This window comes from Xenopus laevis, chromosome 3S (genome assembly GCF_017654675.1).
Source record: "Xenopus laevis strain J_2021 chromosome 3S, Xenopus_laevis_v10.1, whole genome shotgun sequence".
Classification (NCBI taxonomy): Eukaryota; Metazoa; Chordata; class Amphibia; order Anura; family Pipidae; genus Xenopus; species Xenopus laevis.
In genome coordinates, this window is record NC_054376.1 from 72,402,853 (window position 1) to 72,425,530 (window position 22,678).

At 36.9% G+C, this 22,678-nt stretch overlaps 1 protein-coding gene across 6 annotated transcripts in view; it reads left to right on the plus strand.

Annotated features, from left to right (window-relative positions):
• Nucleotides 1-12,866, plus strand: part of magi2.S (membrane associated guanylate kinase, WW and PDZ domain containing 2 S homeolog) — a 375,483-nt gene extending 362,617 nt beyond the window's left edge. For 4 of the 6 annotated variants that reach the window (XM_041588487.1, XM_018255755.2, XM_018255757.2 and 1 more), the window contains one exon: nucleotides 9,982-12,866. In XM_041588487.1, coding sequence (XP_041444421.1) covers nucleotides 9,982-10,772 — 791 coding nt within the window. In that variant the 3' untranslated portion in view covers nucleotides 10,773-12,866. Of the gene's footprint in view, nucleotides 1-4,148; nucleotides 4,200-9,981 lie in introns of all 6 variants that reach the window. The other 2 variants (XM_041588488.1, XM_018255759.2) reach the window with 2 other exon arrangements.
• Nucleotides 12,867-22,678: the final 9,812 nt, after the last annotated feature.

The window sequence follows — 22,678 nt, forward strand, 5'->3', positions numbered from 1 at the left end:
GGGCCCACTGACACCTGTGCCCACCAGGAATTCCTGGTATACCTGTGGGCCAGTCCGACACTGGCTGATAATGTAAACTTCACCCATGTTAACATGAACTTTTAAGACCATATCCACATTAATAGTGGTAGCACACTCAAAACCAAATGGTTGGTACTCACTGCAGGGATATCACTCTTGACTCATATGTGAAAATATGACATAGGGAGCATAGGATAGGCAGAATATGGCACACACAGGGAGCATAGGGCAAGCAGAGTATGGCACACACAGGGAGCATAGGACAGAGAGTATGGCACACACAGGGATCAAAGGACTGGCAGATTATGGCATACACAGGGAGCATAGGACAGCAGAGTATGTCAGACACAGGGATCAAAGGACTGGCAGATTATGGCATACACAGGGAGCATAGGACAGCAGAGTATGGCACACACAGGGAGCATAGGACAGAGAGTATGGCACACACAGGGATCAAAGGACTGGCAGATTATGGCACACACACGGAGCATAGGACAGGCAGAGTATGCCACACACGGAGCATTACAGGGGATTACAGTCTGAATTTAAGAGTTAAAACAATGCATGGGCCAGTTAATCTTAGTATTGATACCTTTTAAAGCTCACACAAGGTAAGCAGTCACAGCAGGCAGACTGTGTTGGACAGCACTGGACTCGAACATCAAAGTAGTACATGTAGACCAAAAGAGTGCAAGTTTGAGACAAATAATTTACATACAGTCTGAATGGCTATTTTGAATTGAATATTTGCCGCTGCAGAAACCACTATGTCTAGAGTTCATATTCCAATGATCAGTCTAGCTAAGATAGTCTATGCTTTTCTACTGAATAAGCCAAACAATTCACTGGTAATTCCAATAAATTAGAATTTAAGAAATTAAGTTTCTAAAGAAATTTAAAAAAAATATAATTGTTTTGGTCATTGCAATAAAAATATATATATAAATACAAGAAAGGTAGCTTGTGCCCCTTGCAGCAAATAGTTAAAGGGAACTTTCTAGTCATAAAATGCAACTCTTACATTCCTTGTTTAGCCACTGAATTTATTAGAAACTGTAGACAGCCTACAAGTAAAGTTGATTAATGTAATTTTAACATCTTCAAGACATGCAATGATGCATCCACATTATCTCCTGTTGTCCGACCCTCCATGAAAACTGCTGAATTTCATACAAAGCCATAAATCTGCATACAGAATTGTGTTCTACCTCAGTTTGTATACATAGTTAACTTTTGATATCTTGCTCGAAAAAAACTTTGTAAGTGATCACTGTTCCCATCTGGGAAGAATTGCATGCTGCCAGCACTTGCAAAACAGTGGTTGATTCTCAAGGAATCTATATGCTTTTAAAAAGAAAAACTGTGCAAACTGCACGGTTTTTAAAACAGCAGCTCTTGGCATGTTGTCAGTGAAGCACAATGCACTTTGCATGATGAATTAACACAAAAGAGCGTAGATTTACTTGCACATTGCCCATGCCACATTGCTTTAGGGCAGAACACTATCATATCATAAGCAGTTTGAATTCCCTCTTTGCATTTATCTGGCCATTTTTCTCATTTGGGTATGTGGGAACACGCCATGTGCGGAAATGGAATATGTAAGGGCCCTGTTTAATCATATCATAAATTCTTGGCAGTATATCCATCATTTACTGTTCTTTTTTTCATTGCTAAATCTGGGAATTGAGACAACAGTATTTATTGCCAAAACTGCTCTTGGCCCTGTTTTATTGCGAAGAGGAAAATTGACTGTGAAGCAATGAATTGGACTATGGAAACCTGTGCTCAGATGACCAGGGCACAAATATAAGTTTCCCTTACCTTTATGCACATATAGTTTACCACCGGTAGATTATTTTTTGACAGTTGTACCTATAAGAATTTCTTATTTCTTCCATTTTGAGCAACCCATGGGGGCAGATTTATCAAAATGTGAGTTCAGATTTTAATAAATAAATATTCACCCACGTTCTCTTCATTCCTAATCCTATGGGATTTTTGGAAGCATATTTATCAAATGGTGAGTTCTAATTTTTACCCACTGCTAAATATCCTTATAAAAATCTCATAGGAATAATTATAATCTGAACTCACATTTTGATAAATCTGCCCCATGGTGTATGATTGCAACTGTGATGTGTAGGGCATTTGTTATACAGAATTATAAAGTTAGTATATAGTGGTTCCCTATTGCAGCATAGATGAGATTTGTTAAGAGACAAACTGTAGGATAAATGACTGCTGCATCTTAGAGCAACACCATTAACTGGGAAGTTCCTGCCACCATAAGGTCATTGATGGACAATTTTGGCAGAAATTGTACCAAATAATTTGCATTGGTAGATAACCACATACTTGCACATGTTGATTCAGTAATTGCTCACATATGCCACAATATCATAGATGTCCATATACTTTAGTTTAAAACAGTTTCTTAAAGGTACAGTATGTGGACCCTGAGATCTGAGCATTGGTCTCCCTATTTTTGATATGCCAGACCTTATGTCTTTCTTTAGAGCTCTAAACTCCAACAGTGTTCAAAGGAATTTCTGGTTTCAAATATCACACATTTTCAGACTGGTTTTATTAAATGCAATATGCTCAGTATTATTTCCTTTGTGTATTTTCTGATAATTCACCATTAGTTACAGTTTATTCATTAAAGTTAGTACTGAAACATATCCCTTAGAATAGTTGATATGCCTGGGTTTTACTTTTTATCATTTTGCCATATAACCACTGCACATTTTTTTTTTCAAAATTTTAATTCAACCCCAAATAATCAGACTGCTAAATGTGCAAACACATGATCCTCAGTGTATACCAACAAGTCTACTTATGAAAATAACGTATACTGTACTGTGCAAGTAACAGTGAAAATGCTCTAAATGCCTTTACACAAAGTCAGCTTAGTCTCTGCTCCATCAAAAATTCTGCATGATAATCTTATTTAAAAATCCCTGAAATTTCTTTTGATGGATTTCTGTTTCATTAAGTTGCATTATATACATGTCCAATGAACAGAATACAGTGGACAGGGATTTGTTCAGACAACAGATACAAGATGGAAATTAAGCATATTGCAATATAACAAGGACTTCTGCTTCAAGGAAAGAAAACATATACAATGGAATCTACAGAATGGAATCTAAATAAAACTTTTGGAGGACTGGTAACATCAAAACAAGCAAAAATGTTTTTTCATGTTCAGTTCAGCTGAGAGAGGCAAATTGGTGGACCTGCCTGACCTGAGCTAGAAGAAAGATTTTGTCTGCCTTTTCCTTCTGAGAAAAAAAAAAAATATTCTCAAAGCATAAAACAGACAGTGAAAAAGCTACGTGCTTCTTAAAGCAAAGTATTGTGCCATTTTCCTGATAATCTAAGCACACAATAACATTATAACAAATCAATATAATATATAATATAACATAAATGTTCAATAAACATAAAGTAAATGTAAACCAAGTTGTACATAGGGTATTTGTTCCCTTAAAATTGGGCATTTTTTTTACACTAAGGTGGTTAAAAGGGTACTTTAGTCCAACTTTGCTTGCAATGTAAGATGCTTATTGTGCTCTCATGCATATTAATGAAGGATGAATTCATTATAATCAAGTGCTAGTGCCAAGAGTTTGATTTAGCCCTGCTGGAGCTGCAGCACAGCATCTATTAAGCAGATGCATTAAACAAATAAACTATCAGTTTTGGCTATTTTCAGGGCAGCCCCTCAATCACATTCGCTTAGCTTGCATGGTTGCTCAGTTGCAGCTCAGCAGTATAAGTTGAACATGAATTAGTTCTGCATGATCAAATGGCCTCAATAAAAAAAAGCAGTGCATTAGGTATGAAAAAGCCAGAAAGTGTACAAGTCATATGCACTTAACTCGTAGCAGGCACTATTGTATACACGATTAGATATATTCAAAGCCAATTAATTATTTTGCATTTAATAAAACCAATCTGTTACAATACAGAGGACCCCTTAAAGAGATAACTCAACTATATTTCATGACTCAGAGGTAATTCAAAGATACTAAATCATCAGCCTATAAGTCTGCCTCCATTCATCATCCAATGCTCCTTATATGGCTTCTATTATTGATTGTCCTCTTTGCCACATGCAGGCTTCCAAGCTTTTTATATTGGTCTCAGCATTCAGAAGATTTGTTCAGTTGGTAAGTTTAATATCTGTCTTTTACCTTCACCCAGAAGTCCTCTATATTGGCACAATAAGCAAATATATCTTATAATGTTTGAAGAGAGTTTTTTCTTTCTCTGTACCTGCAAATTCTTTATACATCTTAACATACATCTATTATGTATCTTAAAACCTTAAAAAGGGTAACTTGCAAAAGTAAGGCGCTGTTGTCTTTTTGTTGGTTCAACTCTTAAATAAAAAATTGGTTGTAGCTAAATATTTTATATTACTTAAATATTTGTTTTGCACTTCACTGCATTAAATTTTTATTAAGCTTATTTGCCTTCAATGATTAATCATATTCTATCTGGAAACATATTTTATGAGCAGAGTTTATTTAATTCTGTATCAAACTTGAATGTGAAGGAACTGAATGAAGTGGCTAAGTTTCTTGTCTGCCTTCCATACTCTATGATCATAATTTTTTGAAAAGGATAGTTGAGAGTTTTATTGCAAGATGAGTAAGTTTAAAGGAGAAGTAGACGCTTGCTACTAAAATCCCCTACTCCCCTACCCTACATATACCCCCTCCCTGCACCCCACCAGCCTAGGTGCTACCTTTGCTAAATGCCCCTAACTCTTTACTTACCCCTTGGTGCAGATTCTGTCCAGCGGAGTTCACAGGCGCCATCTTCAGCCGTTCCGGTAATCTTCTGGTCTTCTTCCAGCGCTATGGCAATTTCCATGACTTTTGGTGCATGCACAGTTTTAGCGAAACAGAAAATTGCTCCAACTGCGCATGCGCCGATACAGCACTTACTTCCCGAAGATTACAGAAGAGAAGAAGATGGCTGCCATGAACTCCGATGCCCTGAATCTGCACCGAGGGGTAAGTAAAGAGTTACGGGAATTTAGCAAAGGTAGCACCTAGACTGGGGGGGAGGGAGGGGGGGTCTATGTAGGGTAGGGAATTTTATTAGCAAGGGTTTGTTTCTCCTTTAAGGGGGAGGGTACATTTGCCAACTGCTGTTTTTGGTTTTGGCCATGCTCCATTGCTGGCTTGTCAGCTTATTATCATAAAAACAATTAATAAAAAAATTTAAACGGAACACATAGGGCCTGAACAAAATGGCTCTCCATAGCAAGAAAAATCAGAAGCTGTAGACATTCCAAAAGGAATACCATTCTGTCTATTAATCTTTCTTTCACAAATATAAAGGGTACATTTTCAGCTAGAGCAAAGTGTTATTAAAATATTGACCCACACATTTTTCATTCTTAAAAGAAACCATTAATATAGGATGTGGTGGCTCCAGACCCTTGTCAAGAGGGAACAGAGAAACAAGTTGGTATTTGGTGACAAAATGGAAGGCTGATTTGGGTTATGGTACAGCCAGGGTTAGGTTAAGAACTTAAATGTTGTCATTTTCATTAAGAACTTTAATGTCAATAATGGACTGTTTAAGAAAAGGGGACGAGCCTAGTGAACTAGGCTCTGCTGTCTTTATAGATTTAAATTTGCTTTCAACATAGGATAAGAATTTACTATTTCGTAACTATATTTGTTAAGTGTATTTCATTATACCGTCCCTTATTTAATCAATTATTCTCTCAGTACTGGACAGTGAAGCCCATTTAATGCTCCTATAATAACTGCACTAGATTCTAGCGACCTCTTTATTCTATCAGCATTGTACCATACATTGGCCTAGTTCCTTGACACAAATCCTGTTCTTCAGTTAGTCAATGGGGTGAAGACTGCGCTCTGTCCAAAACGGTGGGAAAGAAAGCTGCACCAAAGTTCAATCTATGGATCCACTTATCCACATAAAATTCGAAAGAGAAAAGGGAATGAAAGGTGCGCTGGGGATACCTGTAGAGAAAGGAAGACACAGCCTATCTGGTGTAGTATCCTCTGTACACTATAGCGGATATTAAATAATCAGATCTACTCACATTCATGGAATAATCATATCGCAAAAGGGATCTGATCGCATATGCCTTCAGTGTGAAGTTAGTTTGCGACTGGCGTGTCTGGTCGGTTTTTGCGCCTGTTGGGTAAGGATGCCGGATAGTATAGTACAGCTAACAGAGAGGTAGTTGTAAGCCGATAATGCGCTTACCTCGAGTGTATGTAGAGATGGCTTATAGAACGCTATCTGGATCGCATTCGAATCGACCTCTGCAGGGTTGGATGGGTGGCACTTGCTGGGGTTTATGTCAGATCACGGCCCGATGTTTAAGCTGTTTAATTTCCCGCTCACTCATTCTCTGCGCCTCAAATCGCCTCCTTTGAATGTGAATGTGAGTAGATCTGATTATTTAATATCCGCTATAGTGTACAGAGGATACTACACCAGATAGGCTGTGTCTTCCTTTCTCTACAAGTATCCCCAGCGCACCTTTCATTCCCTTTTCTCTTTCAAATCCTGTTCTTCATCAGTTAAATTTACATCTTGGGAATTTGGTTTCAAGGTGCAGTGCTGATCTAATCAAGTTATAGAAAAGTGCTTTCTTATGGCTCTTACACACGGGCATTTTAAATGCATTGTAAACACATATATTTATATTATTTTAATATGCAGCTAAGTAAATTTTTGTCGGTTCCACATGCAACCCTTTTGGTGTCTGAACAGGTTGCAAGTACAAGAAAATGCAACATATTGCAACTAAAAAGCTCAACTGTAAATGTGCATGAGTACATCCAGGAAGAATATAATGGTTTGTTTAGGTGCACTCAAAACACACATGGGCATCAAACTCATTAAAAAAAACACCCATGTGTTGGAGCCCTGGTGTTGGTATACAACAGGGCATGATGTGCACTGGATATAGTATTTGTGAGGGTGAGAGATATGTAACGGAATGGCACCTCATCTCATTTGCTTAAAGTCAGTTCAAGAAAATGATAGAAATCCTATATGTAAAGCCTGCTTATAGTATTGGAAGCTGAGAAGCAGCATTATTGACCAATATATTGAAAAAAATAAGGAAAGAAAAAGGCTGTTTGAATTAGTTAAATCTATTATAACCGGTAGGTTCACATACTACTTCAACACCTCCTCCCCTCTCATCAAAAAAACTTTTGTCTGTTGGGATAATGCCAAGGAGTCACCTGGACCCTATTTAACTGGTGAAGGACGGAGGGGACTTGGGGAGTTCCCCTTGCTGTGCATTACCTAACTTTTTCTAAACAAAGGTTTTTGGAAACCAAGTGTCTAAATTATAAAAAGTGTTCTGTTTGCTGTATAAACACATCTTAATTCTGCCATACCTGGGTGAAAGGGTGGTTGAAGCATGCCCAGCTTGGCAAAAATGGTTCTAGTACAGTCCTGCAGAAAACACAAAGTGACCAGAAAGGCTAACCCAGACACACACAGCCATATCTGTTCTTAATGCAAGTTACTGTAGTTATTTCTTTGCAGGGATCTGGCATGCTTTACTAGCTATATCTGCATTTATTATTATTATTATTATTATTAACAGTGCATATTTCACAAATTGGTTCTTTTGTATAGAGTGTCACTGAATAAATCAACTTTGCAGAGAAATATTTGTGATTTCCTTGGATTCTTTTTCTTAAATAATCATTGCTTCATTGTATAACAACATTATAACTGGTAGGGAAATGATGTAATCCTTTAAGTGCTGCAAAAGTTTGCCTCATAAAAAGACCACAGTATTGTCTGATCAGTTAGAAGTAATGCAATGAAAATGAGTATATCTCTTACTTATATTAAAATCAATGGTAAAAGTGGACAACTAATCAACCATATGTATAGGAGCAATTGTGTATCATATAGGTATAATGCATCCTTACCAGTTAAAATTTTAGCCGTGTGCAAGGATAAAAGAACTGTATCATTCATGGTAGTATATTATTTGAGAAGTGTTGCAAGCCCAGTGCTCATTTAAACGTAATATACCTTTAAATGTTACATTTTTGTAGACATCCTTTTTTCAGTGGCAGTCACTCAGTAGCCAGCACTTTTTCTCCTTTTACTTCAGCCCACCAAGGCTTGATAAAGGGCAGGAGCCTGAAACGTTGTCTGTTTTTTAGCACAAATAAACATTTTTCAACACTTATTTGAGTGCTACAGCATGAATTTTCTAAAAGAGAAGCCACAATCCAATGCATTCCATTGACACGGTAAATATTAATAAATTCTGCAATTATTATATATAGTTTTATGTACTACAAATCAAAAATAAAAGTTACCCATGTAGATTGAATAGTATCCATGCAAACTTTAGACCCATTTTAAACAAGATATAAATTCCATTGCTTTGCAGGACTTGACCGACCTAAAGGCAAAGGAATGCTTTAAGCAGATTGCCAAAAAAAACACTCAAAACTCTAGGGGAATATGATTTCTAAAATAATAATGAATTTTTAACAATTCCATCCAACTTTCTGTCAAGTCAGATAAATTATTCCAGGAAGTCAATATCTCAGACCCCCAAAAAAATAACAGCCTAAGGTGTCAGAACCATGGTGGTTACCTCCCGGGACCCCGTTTGATACATCTTCCATGGCCCCTGGCCTATGAGCAACCTTTTAATTTTATTTCACCTTTTTTTTTTTTTTTTTTTGATCGGTATCAAATAAAAAGTGCACGTGAACCTTCCTGCCTGAGTGATCTGAAATAGTGTTTAGTCATCGCACCACGGAGCGATCCTCTTCCGGCTTCTTCTGTCTTCAAATTTCCTGGGGCAGATGCATGCACAGTAGGACGAAATAGCCAACTTTTTAGTTAAAGTTCGGCTTTTCACTTTACTGTGCATGTGCAGCCACGCAAAGAAAGAGGAAGACGGAAGAGGATCGCTCCTTGGTGCTCACTGGTATAACCCAGGGCCGGTGCAGTTTTCTTCTGATAGGAGCACCAGCCCGGGGTTTCAGGTAAGTCAATACAATCACTTGGGGGTGCCTAACATTTGGCACCCCCAAGTGCAATAACACTTTCCTCCTCTTTTAAATTAAGATCATCTGTAAAGCTCTTCTGCTCCAAAAATGAGGAGTAAAACATAATGAGAAATCTGACTTTTAGATTTTTCACAAATTCCAATCCAAACACTTGTACACAGTAAAAACATGCATTTAATATGGCAGAGGGTTGCCGAATTGCTCAAAGTTTTGGCAGCAGGTTAATTCATTTACACACAGCAGAAGAGAGAAAGGCTGTACAGTGTAGAAAGGAAAAAGTAATCTTTTTTGAGAAGATATTTCATTTCAAGACAGTTCATCTTTGAATTTTATTAATTAAAGCTGGTTATCTGCCTTTTATGGACAAGACTGGATGACATAAGTCTACACGAACAAGTCCAAATAAACCTAATTCCAGTTGGAATCTGCTAAAAATTGTATAATTAATACTGAACATGTCAATGAGTCCATCTAGTCAGTGGTTGTATGTAAATAAAGTATATGGTTACTGGGCATATGCTTTACAGGGGCACCTGATCCAATACTTTGGGCAAATGTTGAATCGCTAGATCAACTAGCTAGTATTTGCTAATGATCTGCACCTTTAGCAGATGACTCATGATTCAAACTGTGAGTTTGGGCCCATCTAGGTAGAGAGGCACTGCAGCTGCATACGAGGACCTCCATATGGGCCAATAAACATGAGATTTGGGTGAATTCTTAGTTGCCGCCTAGTATTTTCTTAAAGGCCATTTTATTTAAGATTATAGATCAACCCCCTTTAGTAACATAAATATAAATAAATCATAAATATGTTATAATGGCACTTTTCAGATGCTTGAACAGTGTAATAAACTCTTTTTCAATTAAGAAAAATGTGTTTTCATTCTTACAGACGAACCAAACTCCTGGAGTTCTCCCTCTACCACCTCCCCAGGGCCGGAAATAGGCGTTTCCCTTGATGACATAATTGCACCATTATCTTCATCACATGCAGCCTTGCCCTCTGACCCTACTTACCAGATACAACCAGAGCAAGCATGGGATATCTACAAGGAACAAGATATGGGAAAACCAAAGGAGAATATATTGAATGGTTATAAAAAGAAAAGATTGGGAGAGACAAGGGAAAGATCAGCAAGCCCTAAGAAAGTAGACAGATCAATGCATGAAGAGAATTTCAAAAAGGAATTTCAAGAAAGCAAACAAAAAAGAACAGAAAGTAGTAAGACCATCTTAAAGGGCAAAGTGACTGTAAAGAGAGTCCTAATTGAAGCAGAAGATTGTGGATATTCTACAAGTGGTGATAGTAGAGGTCGGACATCCCGGTCCGCTGAAACAAAGAGTGAAGGGACATTATGTGCAAAAGAAGTAAACAAAGATGCAACCAGTGAGAAAAAGTCAGTGTCATGTCTTGAGCAAAGCAAGTCAGATTCTAGTGTCATCTCAAAGGTGTATAGTAGCAATATAGCCAGCTCTCGTGTGGGTGCCATGGAACAAGATGAGAGAGATGCTGCAGCTAAATGCAATGACCTTCAAAAAGAAGGGCACCACCATTCCACCAACACTCGCAGTGTCACCACTGCATCTCGGAAAGCAACTGTCTCACCAGGACCGTGGAAAATTCCTGGCTCAGATAAGCTACCTACTACCGTGAAATATGGCACTTCAGCCTTGAGTATATAACTGATTATGAGGCGGTTTCCCTTTAACTGTTTCATGTAGACACAGAACATTATTCTTGCTTTTGTCTCAAATAATTTAATTTTGTATTTATTTTAACTCACAAGTATTTACCTACACAAAGCATCTTGGACCAGGAGCGTATATTTTATAATGCTGTGAGTTTATGCACACTGTCTAACAATTGCAAAGAAGCAAACACAGTTCTTGTAAACGAATACATTTGTATCTGTAGCTAACAGGGCATTTGTTTGAGCTCTATTAGCTATGGAAAAACCAAAACAACATGGTGTGCCTGGGGCAGACAGTGCAGTGAAACGGTTAGCAATTTGACCACTGTATGAAGGATATGGGATACACTCCAGTCTGTAGCAAACTAAAGGACAAATTTAAAGTAACCAACAAACTGGAACATTGCCTTAAATAAAACTGCACTGAGTAAGTTGAAGGAGAGAATTGATTATGCCTTGTAATTCGACATTGGTATTGTAAATATAGAGCTAGTAACATATCTAGACAGGGGTTAAGGTATTTCTCCAATGCTTTTGGATCTGGACATCATATTGTGTCCACACTGAACATATCTGCATTAACCCGCCTGATACAAGTAGCATATATTAAACATGTGCTGCTCATTACTTTGGAAACAGTGTTCTCATGTGGCTCCATTTTTAATGCTATATTTTTGTGAATAACGCATCTTTTTATGTACCTTTCAGCATAGTGAAGATAAACATGTTTTCTTGAGAAATGGTCTGTTCAACTAGAAACCGTACATGGTAACACATTTAAGATGCAATACCTTGAATGAGGTACCCAGCCACAATCCCAATTCTTAAATGTTTAAGCTTTTATTTGATCAAAATATATTTGAAATATGCACTGTTATGTATAGTTTAACAAACGTACAGCCTGCTAAAGGAGCTTAAGGTACCTGTAAATTAGAATGACTAGATGTATATCTAGATTTGACTGAAGTGTATAAGCAATACTAGTGCTGTTTTCACACTAAAGAGTCCAAAATGTCAGAACTGTCATTTCGAATCAGCAAGTTCTCGTCCATCAGAGGGAAAATATCTTGGGTGGAGCACAATGAGGTTTCGTACTTCACATAAAGAACCTGGTTCTAGGCCATGAAAACTCTGATTCTGATTTGCAAGACCATCATAAGCACTCCCCTCTTGCCTTAGACTCCTCCAAAATGTAAGTAGAAGGATTAAGACATTGGATATCACAACTGCACTTTCAGAGCATTCACTATATTTATAATGCAGTCAAAAGAATTTATTATTGAGAAGCATATTTTCATTAGTATATTCTACTTAAATATAAGAAATATATATAAAGAAAGACATCTGGAAAGAAATTAAGGTATTTATCATGACACAGTACTAAACATGCTTTAAAAAACTTTTTCTCATCAAAGTATTTTAGACATCCTGAATTTTCTAGTTGTTTTAAGAATTGAGTCACCAATACATTTTTCTTTAGACATGTTTGTCTCTCAAAGAATTGCCATTGAATGCTAGTATATATAAGAAATTTTGCTGCTTAAAAATATCTCAATCAACAATATGAAAGCACAAATTCAGAGCATTTTAAAGTTGTTTATATGCCCAGCTTCTGCCTGTAGCTTTCATAGTGGGAGGTTACATTTACCTTGCAGAATCTTGTTTGGGAAAATGCTCCTGTAGTATAAGTGCACATCCCGATAGTCCTATTTCTGATTTTCCAAATATCAACAAAGTTAAAAAAAGTTTCAGATGAGATTACACTTGCATAAATCGACTTTCCACAGGTCACTCTGGCCTGTTATAGCAACTGTTTTATTGCATTGTTGTAATCTTCAACCTGTAAGAGCTCACCATCAGATTTCCATTCCAGAGAATATTCTGTGTAGTGTTAGCGGTGAATTTACCTTGTACAGCTGTATCTCTATAAATATAATTCCATGTATTAATAGTCACAGAAAGGCTGTAAGTGAGCAACTATTTTTATGAAACACACCACTATGGTTAAATGAACTTTTACATAAATCTTGTTTACTGTATGATACTCTAAAACACTGTCAAATAAAGTATATATCCAGAACCAAATAAATTTTGTGTTCTCTGCAATAGTTTTACAGTTTTTGCATTGTACACATGACTCAATTTTTAATTTAAAGCATATTTTCAGGGGATGAAATTCCCTGTAAATTCTATGTACAATAACACAGGTCCTGCGTGGGAAAAATATGGTTTCAACTGTGCCATTGAACTCCACACTGCTATTATTCTGAACAAGCCTCAATTAATGATTCAATTACACAGAATCAGCATCATACATGTCATGTCTATTGGTTTTTTATTACTCTGCTACACCTACTAGTAAATTATTTGCCATGTAGAAATATAATGTCTACCAGAAACAGTGATTAATCAGGTTAGTGATGTCGAACTGCTATTATTCTGAGCACAACTGTATTTTAGCAGAAACAATTCTTAGTATTGTCTATGGCAGGGTATTTTCTGATGTTTTGTAGCTATGACAAGAAGTACCATGCGGCATTGCCTTTAAGAATAATCACATCAAAAAGATAATTGTTTTCTATGGGTAACTGGCCAAATTCTAGCAGATGAAAATATTCAGCTATATATTACAGTATGTTATGTATATCCTTAGAGAATTCATTAGGTTTATCTAGAGTGACAGGGTGGTTCCATCTATAGCTTAATTTGTGGCAAACAGAATTATGCCTCGTTGTTCAGTGTAAAAATAAAAATTGGGTAAATAGATAGGCTGTGCAAAGTAAAAAATGTTTCTAATATAGTTAGTTAGTCAAAATGTAAAGTATAAAGGCTGGAGTGACTGGATGTCTAACATAATAGCCAGAACATGACTTCCTGCTTTGCAGTGCTCTTGGTTTTCACTGATTGGTTTCCAGCTATTAACCAATCAGTGATTAAAGTGGGGCCACATGGTTCATAACGGTTTGCTTTTGAATCTGACCTTAATGCTAATTATCAATTTCAAACTCACTGAACATGTTATATGCCATGAGACTAACTCAGAGTTAGAGAGCTGAAAAGCAGGAAGTAGAGTTCTGTTATGTTAGACACCCAGTCACTCCAACCTTTATAGATTACATTTTTGCCTAACTATATTCAATTTTTTTTTTTTACACAGCCTATTTACCCAGTTTTCATTTTTACACTGAACAATTCCTTTAAAGCACTGATAATGGTTCATCTTTGACAAATGTCTAATATTGTTACAGGTGCTACATTTAAAACCCTGAAATAACCATGTGTGACAGCTGGCATATATAGGCCCTGGTCTCTGATCATTCAGTTATCTGAGCTGTAGTAATCTCTCCAACCACTAATTGTGGACACCATTGGCATAATTATGAATTTACCAGAAGTCATGCACTCACTAGGCCATTACTAGGTAGATCTAGTCTAAGCAAAGAGAAGGTAAAAAGCATGACCGTGTGGTTTGCTTAAGCAAAATACATATTCAGTCCAATCTACTTCTCAATTTGCAGAATCATTTGAGAAAAGGAAATATAAAATGTATACACTGGTAGATTATGCTTTACACTTTAAGGCTGCATGGAGTTAAATTGGGTTGAAAAAGAGACAAAGTCCATCAAGTTTAATCCCTCCAAATGTAACCCAGCATACATACATACACACACTGACCAGGCCCATTTTCAGGGGCTGCTGCTGCCCCCCCCCCCCCGATTCTAACCTCTAGCGTCAGAGTGGGTCGAGGAGGGGCCACATCGCTGGTGCAGTGAGCGCTATTTGTGACTTGTGTGATGGTTTTTCTACCTCGGATAAACTCGAATTTTGAATCTTTGCAAGTTTATGGAAAAATCTGAATGTCAAAAACTTTATTGAAAAACGACGGGGGAAAAACTTTCATTGATTGAGTTTTTGGATTAAAAAAACACTTTTACATTTTTTTAAATTTTATTTGCTAATTAACTCAGACATTTGAGTTTTCAGAAAAATATAACTGGAATGTGAGAGTTTGGATACAAAAAAAATTCAAATCGTGGAGGAAAAAAAATCACATTCCATTTTTGATAAATCTGCCCTTAGTGCATTTATATTATTTTTGCCAAAGAGCATAACCTTGTACTTTACAATTCACAATCACTTGCGATATTAACACCCTGGTAACAGTCTAAAGGACAAGTAAAGATTCCCAGACTTTAACCCTCTTACACTGGCTCCCAGGGCACACCCCAAGAGTTTTTGTGAAAAAAATATGTAGTACCCCTGTATCATTGGTAAGAATGCAGGATTGATGTGATCATGAACACAGGCATGCATAGATGAGGCTGATAATGCATTTGCCATGTAGCATGTGGAAAAGCCATAGAGCAAAGGGTGACAATACAATAACATTGTTATTGATCTCTTCAGTCTTGCCCATGGTACAAGGAAACAGAAACATTCCTCAGGTTCCCAATAATGCACTTCAGAGAATTGGTTTAAATACTACATACTTACAAAATAGTAGACACATTACCAAAGAAAAACATGATATTTAGCCTTTTGTCTAAATAAATGCTGCCTTCATCCAGAGGGAGGTGGATTTTTTTTATGAATAATATCCCTTTGAAGTTCTGAAGTCCAAAACTACACTGCACATGCTAGATGGGGCAAGGGGCCGATTTCCTCTCTCGGGTACCTTTATTGTACTGTGTTTCAAATCTTGCCTACCATTTTTCTCTGAAATAAGATATAGCCTTCTATAGTTACTGCTTAGGCATGTACCATAAACATCCATTTTTCAGCAATAACAGTGACATCATATTTCTCACAAGTAAAGTTATTTATTGGTGGTTATCAAAATTTCGGTCCCAGCAAGAGGATCCCTAGATGTCTGAGAAAGGGTCTCTTGCTGTGGAAAGATTATTAAAGTTGGGGTTGTTATTTCTAAAACCACTTATGGGGGAACATGATTACTCTACACAGGGCTAGTTAGTTTCATGATCTACAGTAAGGGGAAAATGTATTAAGGTTCAAAATATTTGCCACTATTCAAATTTTTTTGCACAAAAGCTCACAAATGTCTTCTTTATTAAGCAAAAATAACAAATTCAAATTTAAACGTTTGGTATCTAAAAGCTGGCGAGTTCATGTAGAAGTCAATGGAAGTTGTTCTAGGCAACATTCAATCCATTTTTTTTCATTTGAGATTTTCACGTTTGTAAACGCACAAATTCAAGCTTTTTAAACCTATAAACGCTAAGAAAGATTAAATGTATTGGAGTATTCACGATTGTAATCAATCGAGTTTTTTACATTTGGATTTTTTCATAAATAGCACACACCAATTTTTTTTTTTAATTGTGAGTTATTCAAAGTAAAAAACAACCTGGCAGACCTCACAAATTAGATTTTTGATAAATAAGCCCATAAGTGTGTGCGTATGTATATACTGCCCTCTCAGGATTTATTTAGTAAAATAATGTGGTTAATTTATCTAATCCAACTTAATCTTGTACTGTAATCCAATTTAATCTTTTACTGTAGTTCAACGGTGTTGTTCCCACTCGATATCTGGGTTGGTGTGTGGCCCTCAATAACCATAGCACCCCCTTTGTCAGAATTCTTCACTATTATATCATCATTTTGTGTCAGGTCCTTAAAGGGGATCTGTCACCCTAAAAATAATTCCAATTCCTGTTTTATAATATTAGTCAAGCAAAATAAAGTTCACTTACACTATACACGATTTCAATCTTCTCTCTTTTAGTCTTGTAAATCACAATCACATCAAGCAGGTGAAGGGTTAACATGCCTACGTGCCGACCCTTGGCATGTTAACCCTTCAGCAGGCAACAGCCATTTTGTGGACACTGTTATTAAGGCAAGCTAAAATCTTTCCAAATCATACCAAAATTGTTTTTGTACCAAAGTGGGGCACCTGATGCCCGTGCACTGGCTACAAAATTAAATGTTGGAGATGGAGGGGGAATGTAAGGAGTGCAGCGACATCTAGGAATTGCAGAATGGAAAGTGCCTGCCCCTCCTCTATGACTAAGACATAGAGCCAGGCAGGCAATATATGTTTGACAGCTACGCGTTTTAAACTAGTTTAAAACCAGTATGGTTGGTTTCATAAAAAAATGCATTTGGGTTTAATGATTAATTTTAAAAGGACTTTTATTATACACATTTTCATATGTGGGTGACAGGTCCCCTTTAAGAGCCACCCATCCTCCCTCAATTTGAATGGAAACTTTTTTAAAAATTTCATTACATAATTTTATACTTTATTAGAAGATGTCTATAAAAGTTCCCATATCCTTCTTGGACAGGTAGTATTTATTCCCATTCATTCCCAAGTGATGATCATGGAAATGGTTATTTATTATTTTTATCAATATCACATGATTGTATTGTTGGTGTATCATCCAATAACTCAATTGCAGTATGAAGTATTGCCCACTTATTCCTCCGATTATTTAGGTGCAGATTTATCAAAGTGTGAATTTAGAACTCACCACAATAAAACTCATTTTCTATTCAAGCATATTTATCAAATGGTGAACTCCATTGATAAATGATTATAAAAATCCCTTAGGAATGAATAGAAAGTGAACTTTTCTGTGGTGAGTTCTAATCTAACATTTTATAAATCTACCCCTAAGTGTTGTCGGTACAGATTCAGTCTTATTGCTGGACCTTATGATGCTAGCTCTTTTTATAGTGAGTACACAAATGTATTCAGGTCTAAATGTATTGTACCTATTCAGTCTATTGACTGGGACAAAATGTAATGTAACTCTCTACCTAATAGTTTAATATCATTTCTATTTAACCTTTTATCAATAAAGCTGAAAATCCCTGCTTCTCTTCTTTTTGGGAGTGTGATCTACCTTCTCGATTTCCTCAATTAAAATTGTATTCCATTTGCATTTTTCTATAGGTGAAAAGAAAAGTTCTGTTCCCCTAGGTTGGCTTTTCTTTAGCTCTTCATCTTAAAAAGAAAAAGAAAAAAAAGATGTCACACTTGTTATTTTAGGTCTAGCTCCTAATGCCACAAAATTGGGATTCAAAGGTTCTCTAAGAGTAAGGTTCTTTAAGGGACATTTAGGGGCCAATTCACCAAGCTTGAGTGAAGGATTCGAAGTAAAAAAACTTCGAATTTCTAAGTGTTTTTTGGGCTACTTCGACCTTTGACTACGACTTCGAATCAAATGATTTGAACTAAAAATCGTTAGACTATTCGACTATTCGATAGTCAAAGTACTGTCTCTTTAAGAAAAAACTTCAACCCGCTAGTTCGCCATCTAAAACCTACCAAACTCAATGTTAGCCTATGGGGACCTTCCCCGTAGGCTTTCCTAAGTTTTTTTGGTTGAAGGATAATCCTTCGATCGTTGGATTAAAATCCTTCGAATCGTTCTATTCGAAGGATTTAATCGTTCGATCGAAGGATTATTCGCTCGATCGATCTATTTGCGCTAAAATCCTTCGACTTCGATATTCGAAGTTGAAGGATTTCAATTCCCAGTCGAATATCGAGGGTTAATTAACCCTGGATATTCGACCCATGATGAATTTGCCCCTAAGTCTGGACTGTTATTGGGCTTATCAACTACAAAAAAATGTAAGCTGAATCAGGTCATTGCTCTGTCAAACTGCCCATTTTGAAAACCTTGTAGTGTATATAAAAGCCAAAGTGGTCAGTGATTTGCCCATTCAAGTGTCCATTCAAATGGGCTGCTCTGATTGTGTGTACTTAGCTTAATGGTCATTTCCCCTCCACTTCTGTTTGCCCTTATGTCTGGTTAGGAATAACTTGTGGGAAAGAAAGCTGCAGCAGAAAAAATGTTTGGGTAAAAATGTGATGTTTTGTAGTGAAATGAAGATCTCCATCGTTCAAAAGCTAATGGTGCAGATAAAATGTTATTTTATGCATGAAAAGATTTATGGCATGCTTTTAAAGTGATGTTTCTGCAGTACAAAGTCTTGCATTTCCCATGATCTATGAATAGAATGCCTGATGGATGCTTTGCTTGATAGATAGCCTTAGGAAATGAAAACTGATTGTGACTGGCCTGAATAATGGTGAGAAATATTCATCTCTCTCACAAATAACAATCTTGTTCAGCTTGTCAGCTGTGTGGAGTTTTCTGCTTCTACACTGCTATATCACCAAGTGATTATATCCTGCATTTGACACAGTAATTAGGATCCTCAGGAGACATTTAGTAATGAGGAAACCGAGCCTTCGCTGTGCCAATACTGCATTGACATTCATGTCACTAAAGCTCTAAACAAAATCAAGCATATATTTCTAGCTGTGAAAACTCTGTATACAGTATTCATAGTACCAACATTAGCCTCTAAACTGAGTGTCTGCATTTTCAAGGAATATTATAAACTAATGAAGCCAAGGCATACATTTACACACAGTTAAACACACGGTTTATTCTCTGCAGCATGTGCTGGTCAAAGTTTCCTTGTATTCTATGTTCTTGCTCTATGAAAAGATCTAAATAACTCTCTGCAGGTAAGTTATAATTTTCCTAACCAATGTATCATTAGGAAGCAACCTGAACACAACTAACATTTCTAAAGCCTGTGTTACATGAGAAGTTGCTGCTTTCTATTCCCTATGGCATTACATTGGATACCCAGTATAACTTATACAATTATGGTTTTTTTTGCTAATGTGAGGTCACCGATTCAGATTAGAAGAAAAGAGGTTCCGCCTAAATATTCAGAAGCGTTTTTACAGTGAGAGCTGTGAAGATGGAGAATTCTCTCCCTGAATCAGTTGTACTGGCTGATACATTAGATAGCATTAAGAAGGGGTTGGATGGCTTTTTAGCAAGTGAAGGAATACAGGGTTATGGAAGATAGTCCAAGTTGATCCAGGGACTAGTCCAATTGCAATTTTGGAGACAGGAAGGAATTTTTTTCCATCTCTAAGGCAAATTGGAGAGGCTTCAGATGGGGTTTTTTGCCTTCCCCGGGATCAAGAACCTTGCCTCAGGTGGCAGAGAACTGGCAGTTACAAGGGGTGGCAAAAAGCTGCCACTTGTAACTTTAAGAGCCGAATTTCACGATTTTAACCTGGAAATTCGGCTCCGCTAGTGCAGAGAGCTCAGTTTCACTAGCTATGCTGCCCCCTTTTGACCCACTCCAATGCTACTTTTTAAGCTCAGAGCTGGAGTGGGGGAGCAGCAGCATCCCCTGAATACAATATACAGAGCATTCCTGTTCATATTAAAAATTGTGTATACAAATAGCTAACCTGAATCCCCAACAAATGGCAGGAATGGAGCCTGGTCACACAGCATTCATTTATCAATGCTATTTTACAGCATTGATTATGTTAGACTATTTGTAATGATTTCTCTAAAAGAAAATAAAGTGTGCATATCCAGTTGTCATGTCATTTTCTTGATGCCACTTGCCTATGTATTTCTTATAGTAACATACACAATGTGAATAAAGCTTTCTTTGATGAGCAAAGACCTTGAACAAACACTAAAATGACCTTCTATAAAAATGACCTTCGTGCATCATGTTTGCATTTAATTACATTTTAGAAGCCAAAAATAAGAGTGCAGACTTCAGAGCAAACAGTGGCTAGAGAGGAAAAAAAATAGAGATGGTTGGTACATCTATTTCTAATGTAGTGGAAAACAAAATGATTCATGGGATAAAATTACTGCAGGCAAAGCATCTTGGCAAATACTTTTTTTTTCTACTCAGCTGAATCTTAATACAGCGGAATCATTCAATCATGCTATATGCCGACAGTAATATACCGTTTTTAGTTATTTGCTCATGAATTAACTGCAAGGCACAGACTTCCTCATATAAGTAATGGGGAAGGACAGCATTTTGCAATTGTATCAATAGATCCATAGTAAAGGCATGCCTGTTATTTTCATCTCCAACATATTAGCCTTCACAATATTGAACAATCAGATTTGGCATCATTTCCTCCATTTCATTAAAAAGAATAAACAAAATGCATCCTTTAGTGACCAGGAATGAATTGGGTTGTGATTTTGCAGATGGTTTATATTGCTGCTTAGATAAATGACATTATATGCTTCATGAACACATTTCTTTGCAGTGTCCCCTTTGTTCATTTTTTCTTTATTTGTCCCAGTGGTGCCTCTATCCAAAAGCCAACCTCTTGCAAGAGCATCTGGAGACCTGAGCTGCGATTCTGTTATTAGTGTACAGCAGTAAAGATGCTCAGAGAAGAAAACATACGTGACATGATTGATAACAAATCAAACCTTTTCTACAAGCTGTAAACGATGATATTTAAGTATGTGGGTGAATTGCAAACACTTACAAACTATGCTGCTAGCAAACAAAGCCCTCATTCTTTCTGAAAGGCTGTCCATACCCCCCCCCCTTCCCAAACAACTGTGATATTTCCAGGTTGGCCAACTGTTTGGCATTTTATTGGTCCAGATACCTTTTGGAACAATTTTCCAGTATAACTGTGAAAGGATACCCCCATTGACTTTAATGCATTTGGAGTGAGAAAAATTGTTGCGCGCATTAAAAAAAATTGACACGTGTAAAAAAATTTGACGCCCACTGACTTCAAAGCGTTTTGCAAATTTTTCGCCATTTCACTCATCACTATGAGACAGTTAGTTTAGAGCTGAACTAAAGGTAAATATGCTGAAACTGTGGTGGATACTTTTTCCCATAGCCTTTTTATACGCCTGCTTCCATTTACATCATATTATTTACACAGAGGTATGTGATCAAGTAAAATCAATACAGAGTTGATAAATACAGCATTTGTTATACAGTAATGCCTGGTGATGTGTGCTGTATTTGGGCACTGATTTATTTTACACAGTATGATAAATAGGCCCCCAAAATATACAGTTAATTTAAGATTTGTTCTCATTTTTTACACATCCCCTTTTTCATATAGAAATGTATGTTTAATTTACCAGACAATGTCAACATTTGTTTGTTACAAAAAAAGAGGAGCCATTTCTCAGTGTGTTTAGAGGAATGCCAGTACATAGCTAGCCACAGCAGGAACTACTGACCTTTCCACAATACTTCTCTTTCTCTTACCTAATCTTGACTCCAAGCTCTTTTCATCAGTCTTTGTCCGTGCTTCAACAGATTTCACATATTCCATTCACCTTTGTGTTTAATTTATCTGGAAGTGTTTGGTTATGTTATTGACTTCAAGGGAGTAAACTGGACAGTTGTATTGATGTATTTTGTTTTTATTTATGCCCATCTGTAGGGAGGTAGGGCCCCGCATTTACCCCTGGCCCTCTCTACTGAGCCTGTGTCGTTTAATAGGAGCCTGCATGTGTGTGGTAAGCTGTTCCCTAGCAACCAGCTGAACAGCAATCTCAGAGCTGCAGGAAGTTGCAAAGCATCATGGGAGCCATCAGAAGAAAGACGAAGCTGGGAAAACCTGGCTGGATTTAACCAGGACAGCCCGGTATTTGGGATGACAATATTCAAATTTCTCTTCTCCTAATTTGTTTTATTTTAATGTGGGTCTTTTTCCTGTTTGTCTGCTATTTCAGTGCTACCTTAAATAAAACATTCTAAAAGCAAAGTGATTTTAACTCTCAAATACCATAAGTGTCTAGACCGGTTAATGAATCGTGATGAACTATCACCCTTCTTCCCAGGCCCAGTGCCGTCAGGTTGTCCATGATTCTACCCTGTTTCACTCCTTTTTTCAAATTAACAATTAAATCATGTTACTTCCAGAAGTAATTATGATTATTTATCACAGGGTACCGCTAAAATTCTGATTAACACTCTCATCGTGTCATGTATTGATTACTGTAACCTTCTATTAATTGACCTTCCTCTACAGTCCACAATAAATCTGCTGCCAGGCTTATACACTTTACCTACTGCTTTTCCTTCTGTGAT